The 12,227-nt window shown below is 50.3% G+C and overlaps 1 protein-coding gene across 1 annotated transcript in view; it reads left to right on the top strand.

Moving 5' to 3' along the window:
- The window catches only part of LOC129845635 (histone deacetylase 4-like), a 51,590-nt gene that overhangs the window by 33,774 nt on the left and 5,589 nt on the right, over positions 1 to 12,227 (top strand). Inside the window, exons 7-13 of the mRNA XM_055913475.1 lie at positions 111 to 337; positions 4,027 to 4,207; positions 4,686 to 4,879; positions 9,134 to 9,334; positions 10,653 to 10,848; positions 11,139 to 11,272; positions 11,628 to 11,777. Of these exons, the coding sequence (XP_055769450.1) occupies positions 111 to 337; positions 4,027 to 4,207; positions 4,686 to 4,879; positions 9,134 to 9,334; positions 10,653 to 10,848; positions 11,139 to 11,272; positions 11,628 to 11,777 (1,283 nt within the window). The remainder of the gene's footprint in view (positions 1 to 110; positions 338 to 4,026; positions 4,208 to 4,685; positions 4,880 to 9,133; positions 9,335 to 10,652; positions 10,849 to 11,138; positions 11,273 to 11,627; positions 11,778 to 12,227) is intronic.

Genomic DNA, 12,227 nt, shown 5'->3' with positions numbered 1-12,227 from the left:
CATGGAAGAGATGACTAACTGACTGGTTGTATTAGGTTGATGTTGTACTGTAGCTGTAGACTTGGTGTGTAACAGTCATGACGGAGTTAAGATATGAATACATCCTGTAGATTCAGCGTGTAACAGCGCTCCTGGATCCGGCCCCAGCTCTCCGAACAACAGCATCAGCAACATCCCCAATGAGAACGGCGTCACTGTGGCAGTCTCCAACAGCATTGATATGTCCCTGGCTCAGCGGTTGTGTGGTGGTGAACTCAGCCAGCTGTCTCTGTACACGTCCCCCTCCCTCCCCAACATCACCCTAGGTCTGCCCGCCACGGCCACCTCTGCTTCCAATGTAAGACTCTCTGTTGATATATTGTTTCTTTTCTTCTCTCTCTTGTTCTCTCTCTCTGTATCTCTCACTCTATCTATATATATATATCTGTATCTCTGTCTCTATGTGTGTTGGTCGGTCTCTCTCTCTGTATCTCTCACTCTATCTATATATATATCTGTATCTCTGTCTCTATGTGTGTTGGTCGGTCTCTCTCTCTGTATCTCTCACTCTATCTATATATATATCTGTATCTCTGTCTCTATGTGTGTTGGTCGGTCTCTCTCTCTGTATCTCTCACTCTATCTATATATATATCTGTATCTCTGTCTCTATGTGTGTTGGTCGGTCTCTCTCTCTGTATCTCTCACTCTATCTATATATATATCTGTATCTCTGTCTCTATGTGTGTTGGTCGGTCTCTCTCTCTGTATCTCTCACTCTATCTATATATATATCTGTATCTCTGTCTCTGTGTGTTGGTCGGTCTCTCTCTCTGTATCTCTCACTCTATCTATATATATATCTGTATCTCTGTCTCTATGTGTGTTGGTCGGTCTCTCTCTCTGTATCTCTCACTCTATCTATATATATATCTGTATCTCTGTCTCTATGTGTGTTGGTCGGTCTCTCTCTCTGTATCTCTCACTCTATCTATATATACAGTGGGGCAAAAAAGTATTTAGTCAGCCACCAATTGTGCAAGTTCTCCCACTTAAAAAGATGAGAGAGGCCTGTAATTTTCATCATAGGTACACTTCAACTATGACAGACAAAATGAGGGGAAAAAATCCAGAAAATCACATTGTAGGATTTTTAATGAATTTTTTTGCAAATTATGGTGGAAAATAAGTATTTGGTCAATAACAAAAGTTTATCTCAATACTTTGTTATATACCCTTTGTTGGCAATGACAGAGGTCAAACGTTTTCTGTAAGTCTTCACAAGGTTTTCACACACTGTTGCTGGTATTTTGGCCCATTCCTCCATGCAGATCTCCTCTAGAGCAGTGATGTTTTGGGGCTGTTGCTGGGCAACACGGACTTTCAACTCCCTCCAAAGATTTCCTATGGGGTTGAGATCTGGAGACTGGCTAGGCCACTCCAGGACCTTGAAATGCTTCTTACGAAGCCACTCCTTCGTTGCCCGGGCGGTGTGTTTGGGATCATTGTCATGCTGAAAGACTCAGCCCCGTTTCATCTTCAATGTCCTTGCTGATGGAAGGAGGTTTTCACTCAAAATCTCACGATACATGGCCACATTCATTCTTTCCTTTACAGGGATCAGTCGTCCTGGTCCCTTTGCAGAGAAACAGCCCCAAAGCATGATGTTTCCACCCCCATGCTTCACAGTAGGTATGGTGTTCTTTGGATGCAACTCAGCATTCTTTTTCCTCCAAACACGACGAGTTGAGTTTTTACCAAAAAGTTCTATTTTGGTTTCATCTGACCATATGACATTCTCCCAATCTTCTTCTGGATCATCCAAATGCTCTCTAGCAAACTTCAGACGGGCCTGGACATGTACTGGCTTAAGCAGGGGGACACGTCTGGCACTGTAGGATTTGAGTCCCTGGCGGCGTAGTGTAGAGACCGTGCCCAAATAGTTGTATGTGCTTTACAAACTGCTCTTTCCGATCGTGTATAGAAATACAAAATCGGACCTGAAGGATGATTTGAAAAAATGCTTTGTTAGATATCACGCACATTGGTAGCTTGCTAGCAAACATCCTCGCCAACTGCTTTTTTAATAGTAGCAGCAGACAGTTGTCGAAATAGAACTGTAATCGTAGCAGAACACGCTAAATGTCGGTGTGTTCTCCCAGGCTAAATGTCGGTGTGTGTTCTCCCAGGCTAAATGTCGGTGTGTGTTCTCCCAGGCTAAATGGCGGTGTGTTCTCCCGGAATAAATGGTGATGTGTGTTCTCCCAGGCTAAATGTCGGTGTGTGTTCTCCCAGGCTAAATGTCGGTGTGTGTTCTCCCAGGCTAAATGGCGGTGTGTGTTCTCCCAGGCTAAATGTCGGTGTGTGTTCTCCCAGGCTAAATGGCGGTGTGTGTTCTCCCAGGCTAAATGTCGGTGTGTGTTCTCCCAGGCTAAATGGCGGTGTGTGTTCTCCCAGGCTAAATGTCGGTGTGTGTTCTCCCAGGCTAAATGGCGGTGTGTGTTCTCCCAGGCTAAATGTCGGTGTGTGTTCTCCCAGGCTAAATGTCGGTGTGTGTTCTCCCAGGCTAAATGGCGGTGTGTGTTCTCCCAGGCTAAATGGCGGTGTGTTCTCCCGGGCTAAATGGCGATGCGTGTGTGTGTTCTCCCGGGCTAAATGGCAGTGTGTGTGTGTGTTCTCCCGGGCTAAATGGCAGTGTGTGTGTGTGTGTGTTCTCCCGGGCTAAATGGCAGTGTGTATGTGTGTGTGTTCTCCCGGGCTAAATGGCAGTGTGTGTATGTGTGTTCTCCCGGGCTAAATGGTGGTGTGTGTGTGTGTGTTCTCCCGGGCTAAATGGCGGTGTGTGTGTGTGTTCTCCCGGGCTAAATGGCGGTGTGTGTGTGTTCTCCCGGGCTAAATGGCAGTGTGTGTGTGTGTTCTCCCTGGCTAAATGGCAGTGTGTGTGTGTGTGTGTGTTCTCCCGGGCTAAATGGCAGTGTGTGTTCTCCCGGTCTAATGGCAGTGTGTGTGTGTGTGTTCTCCCGGGCTAAATGGCATTGTGTGTGTGTGTTCTCCCGGGCTAAATGGCAGTGTGTGTGTGTGTTCTCCCGGGCTAAATGGTAGTGTGTGTGTGTGTTCTCCCGGGCTAAATGGCAGTGTGTGTGTGTGTGTGTGTGTGTTCTCCCGGGCTAAATGGCGGTGTGTGTTTTCCCGGGCTAAATGGCGGTGTGTGTGTGTTCTTCTGGGCTAAATGGCAGTGTGTGTGTGTGTTCTCCCGGGCTAAATGGCAGTGTGTGTGTTCTCCCGGGCTAAATGGCGGTGTGTGTGTTCTCCCGGGCTAAATGGCAGTGTGTGTGTGTTCTCCCGGGCTAAATGGCAGTGTGTGTGTGTTCTCCCGGGCTAAATGGCGGGGGGTGGGTTCTCCCAGGCTAAATGCCAAAGCACTTCTGTGACAATAGAAGGACGGCTCAACAACAGAATTGCATATTTTTTTAATGGAGAAATTAAATGTTTAACAATAATTTCTGTGAAGCTTTGTGATCGACAAGGGCAAGTTTGATGTCAGGCAACAATAGAATCCTTTAATGCGTGCCAAAGCCGGTAAAATGAAAGGTGATGTTTTATACTGAGGGGGTGGCGGGACTTTTAAACATAATACCACAATCATTACTAGGTCGGTTGGCAGAAATATAAGTACAGGGGTTCTTACCTGCAACACCTCAAGAAAAGTTGCCGTACTTTCGTCTTCGTATGAACGGGATATTTGTTTATCTAATGCTCTTTCTCTCTTTATTTCTCTCTTTTTCTCCCTGTCTGTCTCATCTCATGTGACATTGTGTTTTTGGGGGGGAACCACCCCTTAAAGATGAATTCACAAATCACAATATTGCCAGAATACATCAGTTTACAATAGCAATGACAGGCTTGTAATGAGTACCTCAGTCTTCCAAAAGCTAGTGGTAGGAAACCAGTGAAGACAATAGAAGCATCAAACCAATGTCAGTATAACATATAGATGTATCCCAACAGTTCTATCTAAAACACTTCTATACTGACCCCGTTCTCCAGGTGACCTCAGCCCAGCAGGATGGGGGTCAACATTCGGCCCTCTCCCTCAGCCCCCCCTACCTAGGCGGTGGCCCCCTAGTCACCTACCTGGCTGACGGAGGGGGCGCAGGGGGGCACGGCCCACTACTGCAGCACTTGGTCCTGCTGGAACAGACTGGCGCACACGGGCCCCTACTGGCAGGTGGGTACAGCAGTAGAATGGTACTTTGGTGGAGAACACACACACAGTGTCCCAGTACACTGTGTGCTTTCCTAACAGATAACCCCCCCCTTCCTTCTATTGACAGACTTCCTTTCATCAACTTCTATTAAGCAGGGTCAATGAGAGAGACAGAGCATTGTGCCCACCGGTGTTGAAGGAACACATCCATTGACTCACTTTTCCAGTGCTATTTTCAGCTGACAGTGGAGTAAATGACTGGTGACACGCACAGCCTTGGAAGTGAATGGGGGCTCCTTTTTTGGCAGACAAGAGAAGGTTCTTCTGCCAGGCTTGTAGTACTGTGCTCCTATTAAGCTCCATTCCACTGTTCTGTGTGTGATTAACAGAGCCAGTTCTACTGCGGATATTTATTGTCCTGGGACCAGTTGTTTGTGTGGATTCAGGCATGTGTATCCATGCCTATAACCATACCCTCGCGTGTGTATTCCCAACCCAGGTGTGGACGCCCTCCAGTCTCCCTCCATCCACAAGCTGCGTGGGCAGCACCGTCCCCTGGGTCGGACCCAGTCAGCCCCACTGCCCCAGCAGAACGCCCAGGCCCAGGCCCTGCAGCAGCTGGTGGTCCAACAGCAACACCAACAGTTCCTGGAGAAACACAAACAGCAGTTCCAGCAGCTACACATCAACAAGGTAGAGGAGGAGCGGTGAGGGGGGGGGGGGGTGGCGGCGAGGAACAGCGGGGAGGGAGCGGTGAGGGGGGGGGGTGGCGAGGAACAGTGGGGAGGGAGCGGTGAGGGGGGGGGGGGGTGGCGAGGAACAGTGGGGAGGGAGCGGTGAGGGGGGGGGGGTGGCGGCGAGGAACAGTGGGGAGGGAGCGGTGAGGGGGGGGGGGTGGCGAGGAACAGTGGGGAGGGAGCGGTGAGGGGGGGGTGGCGAGGAACAGTGGGGAGGGAGCGGTGAGGGGGGAGGGTGGCGAGGAACAGTGGGGAGGGAGAGGTGAGGGGGGGGAGGATGGCAAGGAACGGTGGGGAGGGAGCGGTGAGGGGGGAGGGTGGCGAGGAACGGTGGGGAGGGAGCGGTGAGGGGGGGGGTGGCGAGGAACAGTGGGGAGGGAGCGGTGAGGGGGGGGGGTGGCGAGGAACAGTGGGGAGGGAGCGGTGAGGGGGGGGGGGTGGCGAGGAACAGTGGGGAGGGAGCGGTGAGGGGGGGGTGGCGAGGAACAGTGGGGAGGGAGCGGTGAGGGGGGGGGTGGCGAGGAACAGTGGGGAGGGAGCGGTGAGGGGGAGGGGGGTGGCGAGGAACAGTGGGGAGGGAGCGGTGAGGGGGGTGGGGTGGCGAGGAACAGTGGGGAGGGAGCGGTGAGGGGGGAGGGTGGCGAGGAACGGTGGGGAGGGAGCGGTGAGGGGGGGGTGGCGAGGTACAGTGGGGAGGGAGCGGTGGGGGGGGGGGTGGCGAGGAACAGTGGGGAGGGAGCGGTGAGGGGAGGAGGATGGCAAGGAACGGTGAGGGGGGGTGGGGGGGAGGAGAGGAACAGTGGGGAGGGAGAGGAGGAGGGAGAGAGGGTGGGTTTGCGCAGTGGGGAGGGAGGGAAGAGGACGGGGTATAGCTGGAGGGTATGTATGTGACAGTTGTGACAGTTGCTAAGGGCAGACTGTAGCTAACTCCACACCGCCATGGAAACAAAGCGGAACCCACTGCCAGATATGGTCATTCAGGAACTAGGTAGCTGTGCTTAGCTGAGCGCCGTTTGGTTCTCTCTCTCTCTCTCGATGAAACAAGGGATTCTCTTTTTTATTCATCAGTTTTCATGCCCTTAGGTGACATCCCCACTGACAAACAGTAAGAGGATCACCGTTCAACTAATTTACAACGTTTCTCAACATTCAATCAAATGTTCCTCTCAGTTTTCCTTAGTGTTTTATCTCTGACCAGAGTAGATCTAATACTGTATATGAAAGTAATCTGTCAGAGCAGATGGGCTTTGAAGGGCCAGATGGGAAACGTCTATCAGTATGACTTGATCACAGGGTATTAGGTGGTGTAGTCTGTACAGGGTGCATTATTCATCTATTGTTACAGAAAGCACACCCTCCCGAGTGGTGCACTGCATCGCTGTGCCACTAGAGATCCTGGTTCGAGTCCAGGCTCTGTCGCAGCCGGCCGCGACCGGGAGACCCATGGGGCGGCGCACAATTGGCCCAGCGTCATCCGGGTTAGGGGAGCGTTTGGCCGGCAGGGATGTCCTTGTTCCATCGCGCTCTAGCGACTCCTGTGGCGGGCCGGGTGCAGTGCACGCTGATTCCACCGACACGTTGGTGTGGCTGGCTTCCGGGTTAAGTGGGCAGTGTGTCAAGAAGCAGTGCGGCTTGGTTGGGTCGTGTTTCAGAGGACGCACGGCTCTCAACCTTCGCCTCTCCTGAGTCCATATGGGAGTTGCAGCAATGAGACAAGACTGTAACTACCAATTGGATACCACAAAATTGTGGAGACAAATCAATAATAAAACAACCTACAGCGTACTATATAAGGAATAGGGAGCCACTTTGGGGGCGCTGCCGTAGTCAATGGGGAGAGAGGAAGTGGGCCCACCTCGTGATTCAGGTATATTTCTCTCATCGCTACTGAAAAAGGCCATTTCAGAATGAAGATGTATAGTACATCCTTAACAACGGGTTCTGTTTACAATGAAACGGAACGTTCCCCTTAGTAACGCATGTGATGTCAGGGGGGGTTTCCGAGTGCTGCCACACAAGTAGGAAAGAGCACAAAATATGAACAGGGAAATAATTATAACAAAGTTTTGAAATGTTTGTGGCTCTGCATTAATTTTGCGTTCATTCCAGTGAAAAATCAAAACATTTCATGTGTTGGAACTTTCAGTACTTCCCATAGAGAGAGGGGAGAGCGAGAGAGAGAGAGGGGAGAGCGAGAGAGAGAGGGGAGAGCGAGAGAGAGAGGGGAGAGCGAGAGAGAGAGGGGAGAGCGAGAGAGAGAGGGGAGAGCGAGAGAGAGAGAGAGGGGAGAGCGAGAGAGAGAGAGAGAGGGGAGAGCGAGAGCGAGAGAGGGAGAGCGGGGAGAGCGAAAGAGAGAGCGGGGAGAGCGAGAGAGGGGAGAGAGAGAGCGAGAGAGAGAGCGAGAGAGCGGGGAGAGCGAGAGAGAGAGAGCGAGGGGAGAGAGAGAGAGAGAGAGAGCAGGAGAGCGAGAGAGGGGAGCGAGAGAGAGAGGGGGGGAGCGAGAGAGAGAGGGGGGAGCGAGAGAGAGAGGGGGGAGAGAGAGAGGGAGAGCGGGGAGAGCGAGAGAGGGAGAGCGGGGAGAGCGAGAGAGAGAGAGAGCAGGAGAGCGAGAGAGAGAGGGGAGCGAGAGAGAGAGGGGGGAGCGAGAGAGAGAGGGGGGAGCGAGAGAGAGAGGGGGGAGCGAGAGAGAGAGAGAGAGGGAGAGCGGGGAGAGCGAGAGAGGGAGAGCGGGGAGAGCGAGAGAGGGAGAGCGGGGAGAGGGAGAGCGGCGAGAGAGGGAGAGCGAGAGAGGGAGAGCGGGGAGAGCGAGAGAGGGAGAGCGGGGAGAGCGAGAGAGGGAGAGCGGGGAGAGCGAGCGAGAGAGCGGGGAGAGCGAGCGAGAGAGCGGGGAGAGCGAGAGAGAGAGCGGAGAGAGAGAGGAGAGCGAGAGAGAAAGAGCGAGAGAGAGGGGAGAGAGAGAGAGAGAGAGAGGGGGAAGGACGAGCGAGAAAGGGGAGAGAGAGAGAGGAGAGAGAGAGAGACAGAGAGGGGAGAGAGAGACAGAGAGGGGAGACAGAGAGAGAGGGGAGAGAGAGGGAGAGCGAGAGAGAGGGGAGGGAGAGAGGAGAGCGAGAGAGAGGGGAGAGAATGAGAGAGAGGGGAGAGCGAGAGAAAAATAGGTAGAGGGCGGGAGTGAAGAAGGGAAAAGAGCAGCTTGTTTGTGGAGGAGGACGGGGATGAGGTAGCTGGCGAGGGTTCTGACGTCAACGCTGTTCCTCTGGCACCCTGCCACAGGCCCCGAGGGCTGACAGGCCTGCCAATAACACACACACACACACATATTAGACCGCAGTAAAATACATTGCTGTGTTTCAATTTCACCTGAATAGTTGTATCTGGAAGACTTTGCAGTGCAGACATTTTGCAGTGCAGACATTTTGCAGTGCAGACATTTTGCAGTGCAGACATTTTGCAGTGCAGACATTTCGCAGTGCACTTGTGTTGAATGACTTAGATAATTGCACACTATTAATATGGATGAAAACAAAGTAGCACACTAGACATTTCCAAGTAGGCCTACTAAGTGACCGACACTGATGAATGCTTAAAATACAAATCACTATGTCTGCCCATTGTATACACACAGGAACACTGCCAAGAGATGTTCCTCTGTACAGAGTGGGATGACTGATTCATTTCCCTGGCACACACACTGTCTCCCCTCTCTTTCTTTCATCCCTCCTTTTCTTTCCCTTTAACAAGCTTCATTTGGTTTTTCAACTCGTGCTCTCAGACGTTTCCCATTGACCATTCCGTGTATGAGAACCTACACACTGGAGTCTCTGGAGACAGAGAGGATCGGGGCTAATGGACCCCTGTCTCCGTGGACCCCTGATCCCACTCACAGCCGTTATTACATAGTGATCTAGTTTCCCATTCATGGCCAGTATGTGTGGATAGGAGATGTGGAGCTCAGTGCACTGCTTTGTGGACAGCTTCCAGCAGCTTCCACTGACTTCCAAAGTCTTAAGGACACACACACACACCTCAATGTTAAAATGTTGACCGCCACGTCTTAGTAAAGCGACATCTTTCACTATAGAACTCCTATACTACTACTGTTGTAACAACTGCAGTAACTACTGTATTACTACTGTATTACTACTGTATTACTACTGTACTGCGTATTATCAATGACTAGACGATGGATTGACCCATACCTTCTCCTTAGATGATGGGCAAGCCCAGTGAGCCCACGGGGGGCCGGCAGCACCAGAGTCACCCGGAGGAGACGGAGGAAGAGCTGAGGGAGCACCAGGCCCTCTCTCCCCAGGACGGAGGCTTTCCGTGTGGGATCGCCATCAAACAAGAGCCCCCAGACCCCCAAGAGAACCAGGAGGAGGACATGCAGCAGGAACAACTGTTCAGACAGGTAGGAGGGGAGGAGTGAGTGTGAGAGAGGGCGCTACCTCAGGTCAATATGATGTGCTAGTGATGTCATCCTACGTCATACTTCCAGGGTCATGTCTTTTGAATAGGTTTCAAGATCATCATCAATTTATCATCCCATCAGAACTGTCAGTTCATCAGGGCATGGACTCTACAAGGTGTCAAGCGTTCCACAGGGAGCCTGGCCCGTGTTGACTCCAATGCTTCCCACAGTTGTGTCATGTTGTCTGGATGTCCTTTGAGTGGTGAACCATTCTTGATACACATGGGAAACTGTTGAGTGTGAAAAACCCAGCAGCGTTGCAGTTCTTGACACAAACCGGTGCTCCTGGCATCTACTACCATACCCCGTTCAAAGGCACTTGAATCTTTTGTCTTGCCCATTCACCCTCAATTGCACACATACACAATACATGTCTCAATTGTCTCCCAGGCTTAAAAATCCTTCTTTAACTATTCTCTTCCACTTCGTCTACACATTGAAGTGGATTTAACAAGTGACATGAATAAGGGATCACACCAAACACCTGGATTCACCTGCTCAGTCTTTGTCATGGAAAGAACAATGTTGTGTATACTCAGTGAACACCTGGTAGAACTTGTAGTTCTCATGAAACGGTGGTAACTTTCCGCTTCTTCTTGGCCCCCAAATATGTTGAAAACCGGCATATGGTAAGTAAATTCACTCGCAAACAAGTATACCTTTTTAATATATATCTTAAATGACTACATTTTCATGACTTTGACGATGCAAATTTGAGGCTCATTCTCAGTGTACAAAACGAGCACTTTCATATCGATATTGACTTGATCACACACACACACACACACACACACACACACACACACACACACACACACACACACACACACACACACACACACACACACACACACAATTATCTCGTTTATCAGTAGTTGTGTTTATTGAATGATTCACTTGGGCAATAATATGCTATTTCCTGTCCCAGGATGCTATGTTTCTGACACAGAGTCCTTCTTTAATGAGAGGAAACCATGCATCTTTCAAATCCACTTACTCTCCTGCAGGTAGATGTCATGTGTTTCGGTTCACCTCACATAGCTTGACTGCCACCGTGTGGCCAAATGTTGTAAACACATTATAAAGACCAGGTGATGTCACAATAGTCATCGGTGGCTGTGTGTCTGTTGCTATCATGCAATGTTGTTCTCTATCCCTCCTTTCTCTTTCCCCTCCCCCTTCTCTCTTTCTCTCCTTCTTTCCCCTCCTCTCTCTCCTCTCCTCCTCTCTCCTCTCTCTCCTCCCTCTCTCTGAGCAGCAGGCCATGTTGTTGGAGCAGCAGAGAATCCACCAGCTGAGAAACTATCAGGCTTCCATGGAGGCAGCCGGTCTGTCAATCACCTTCCCAGGTCACCGCCCCCTCTCCAGGGCCCAATCGTCTCCGGCCTCCGCTTCCTCCTTCCCCATCTCTGTCCCGCCCCCTGAGCCTCTCACCAAACCTCGCTTCACCACAGGTTAGTAGTAATGCTCTTCTCTTTTATATCCATCAAATGTATCTGTAAAAGCCCTTTTCCATCAGCAGATGTCACAAAGTGCTATACAGAAGCCCAGCTTAAAACCTAAAACAGCAAGCAATGCACATGTAGATTCCTTTCTATATATTTCTCTTTGTCTGTCGCTCCTTTATCCCTCCTTATTTTGCTCTGTCAGTTTGTTGTTTCCACTTGTGTGAGTGGATGTGTGTGTGTGCGTGTGTTCATTACAATGTGTGTGTTTGTGCTAATGTCCTGGGTTATTCCTGCAGGGTTGGTGTATGACTCTCTGATGCAAAAGCACCAGTGTATGTGCGGGAACACACACACCCATCCGGAGCACGCCGGGCGCGTCCAGAGCATCTGGTCCAGACTGCAGGAGACAGGACTTAGGGGACAGTGTGAGGTACATTCTCAAGCCTTCCTTCAACCATCCTTCTCTTTGCTATTCTCTGTTATAGAATCATTTGTATTTGTAGTCTTCAAACAAGGGTGAATTTAATGAATTTCTGTTGCTAGGAGTTACCAACTGATGCATAAAAAAACATCATTGCTTATCCTTTCCATGTACTTTGTCATTTGTGATTCACTTAAACACAGAGAAAATAAAACTAATGAATAGAAAGGAAATGTTGCATGTCTCCATTGTGTGTGTGTGTGTGTGTGTGTGTGTGTGTGTGTGTGTGTGTGTGTGTGTGTGTGTGTGTGTGTGTGTGTGTGTGTGTGTGTGTGTGTGTGTGTGTGTGTGTGTGTGTGTGTAGTGTATCCGTGGTAGGAAGGCCACTCTGGAGGAGCTCCAGACAGTCCACTCTGAAGCCCACGTCCTGCTGTATGGAACCAACCCCCTCCGACAGAAACTGGACTGTTCAGTCACGCCCATGTTGGTCAGATTACCATGTGGAGGAGTGGGGGTGAGTCTTCCTCCTCTTCGTCGTCCTCCTCCTCTTCTTTCATCTCCTCTGCCTCCTATTTCTCCTCCTCATCTTCGTTTTCCTCAATGGTCAAATCATTAACCCCGTTTTATATTTTGGCAATGAACCCATTTATCTACTTCAGCAAAGTCAAATGAACACGTGGCTCGTGGATACAATGTGTATGTCTCTGTGTCCAGTATGAAGGAAGTTAGAGGTAGTTTCACAAGTCAATGCTAGCTGGCGTTAGCTCAATGACTGGACGTCTATGGTAACAGCTATCATGCTAGCTTATGGTAACAGCTATCATGCTAGCTTATGGTAACAGCTATCGTGCTAGCTTATGGTAACAGCTATCATGCTAGCTTACGGTAACAGCTATCATGCTAGCTTATGGTAACAGCTATCATGCTAGCTTATGGTAACAGCTATCGTGCTAGCTTATGGTAA

The sequence above is a fragment of the Salvelinus fontinalis genome, unplaced genomic scaffold (assembly GCF_029448725.1).
Source record: "Salvelinus fontinalis isolate EN_2023a unplaced genomic scaffold, ASM2944872v1 scaffold_0328, whole genome shotgun sequence".
Lineage (NCBI taxonomy): Eukaryota > Metazoa > Chordata > Actinopteri > Salmoniformes > Salmonidae > Salvelinus > Salvelinus fontinalis.
Note: the sequence above shows the minus strand (reverse complement) of the source record. Positions and strands in the feature narration are given on the sequence as shown.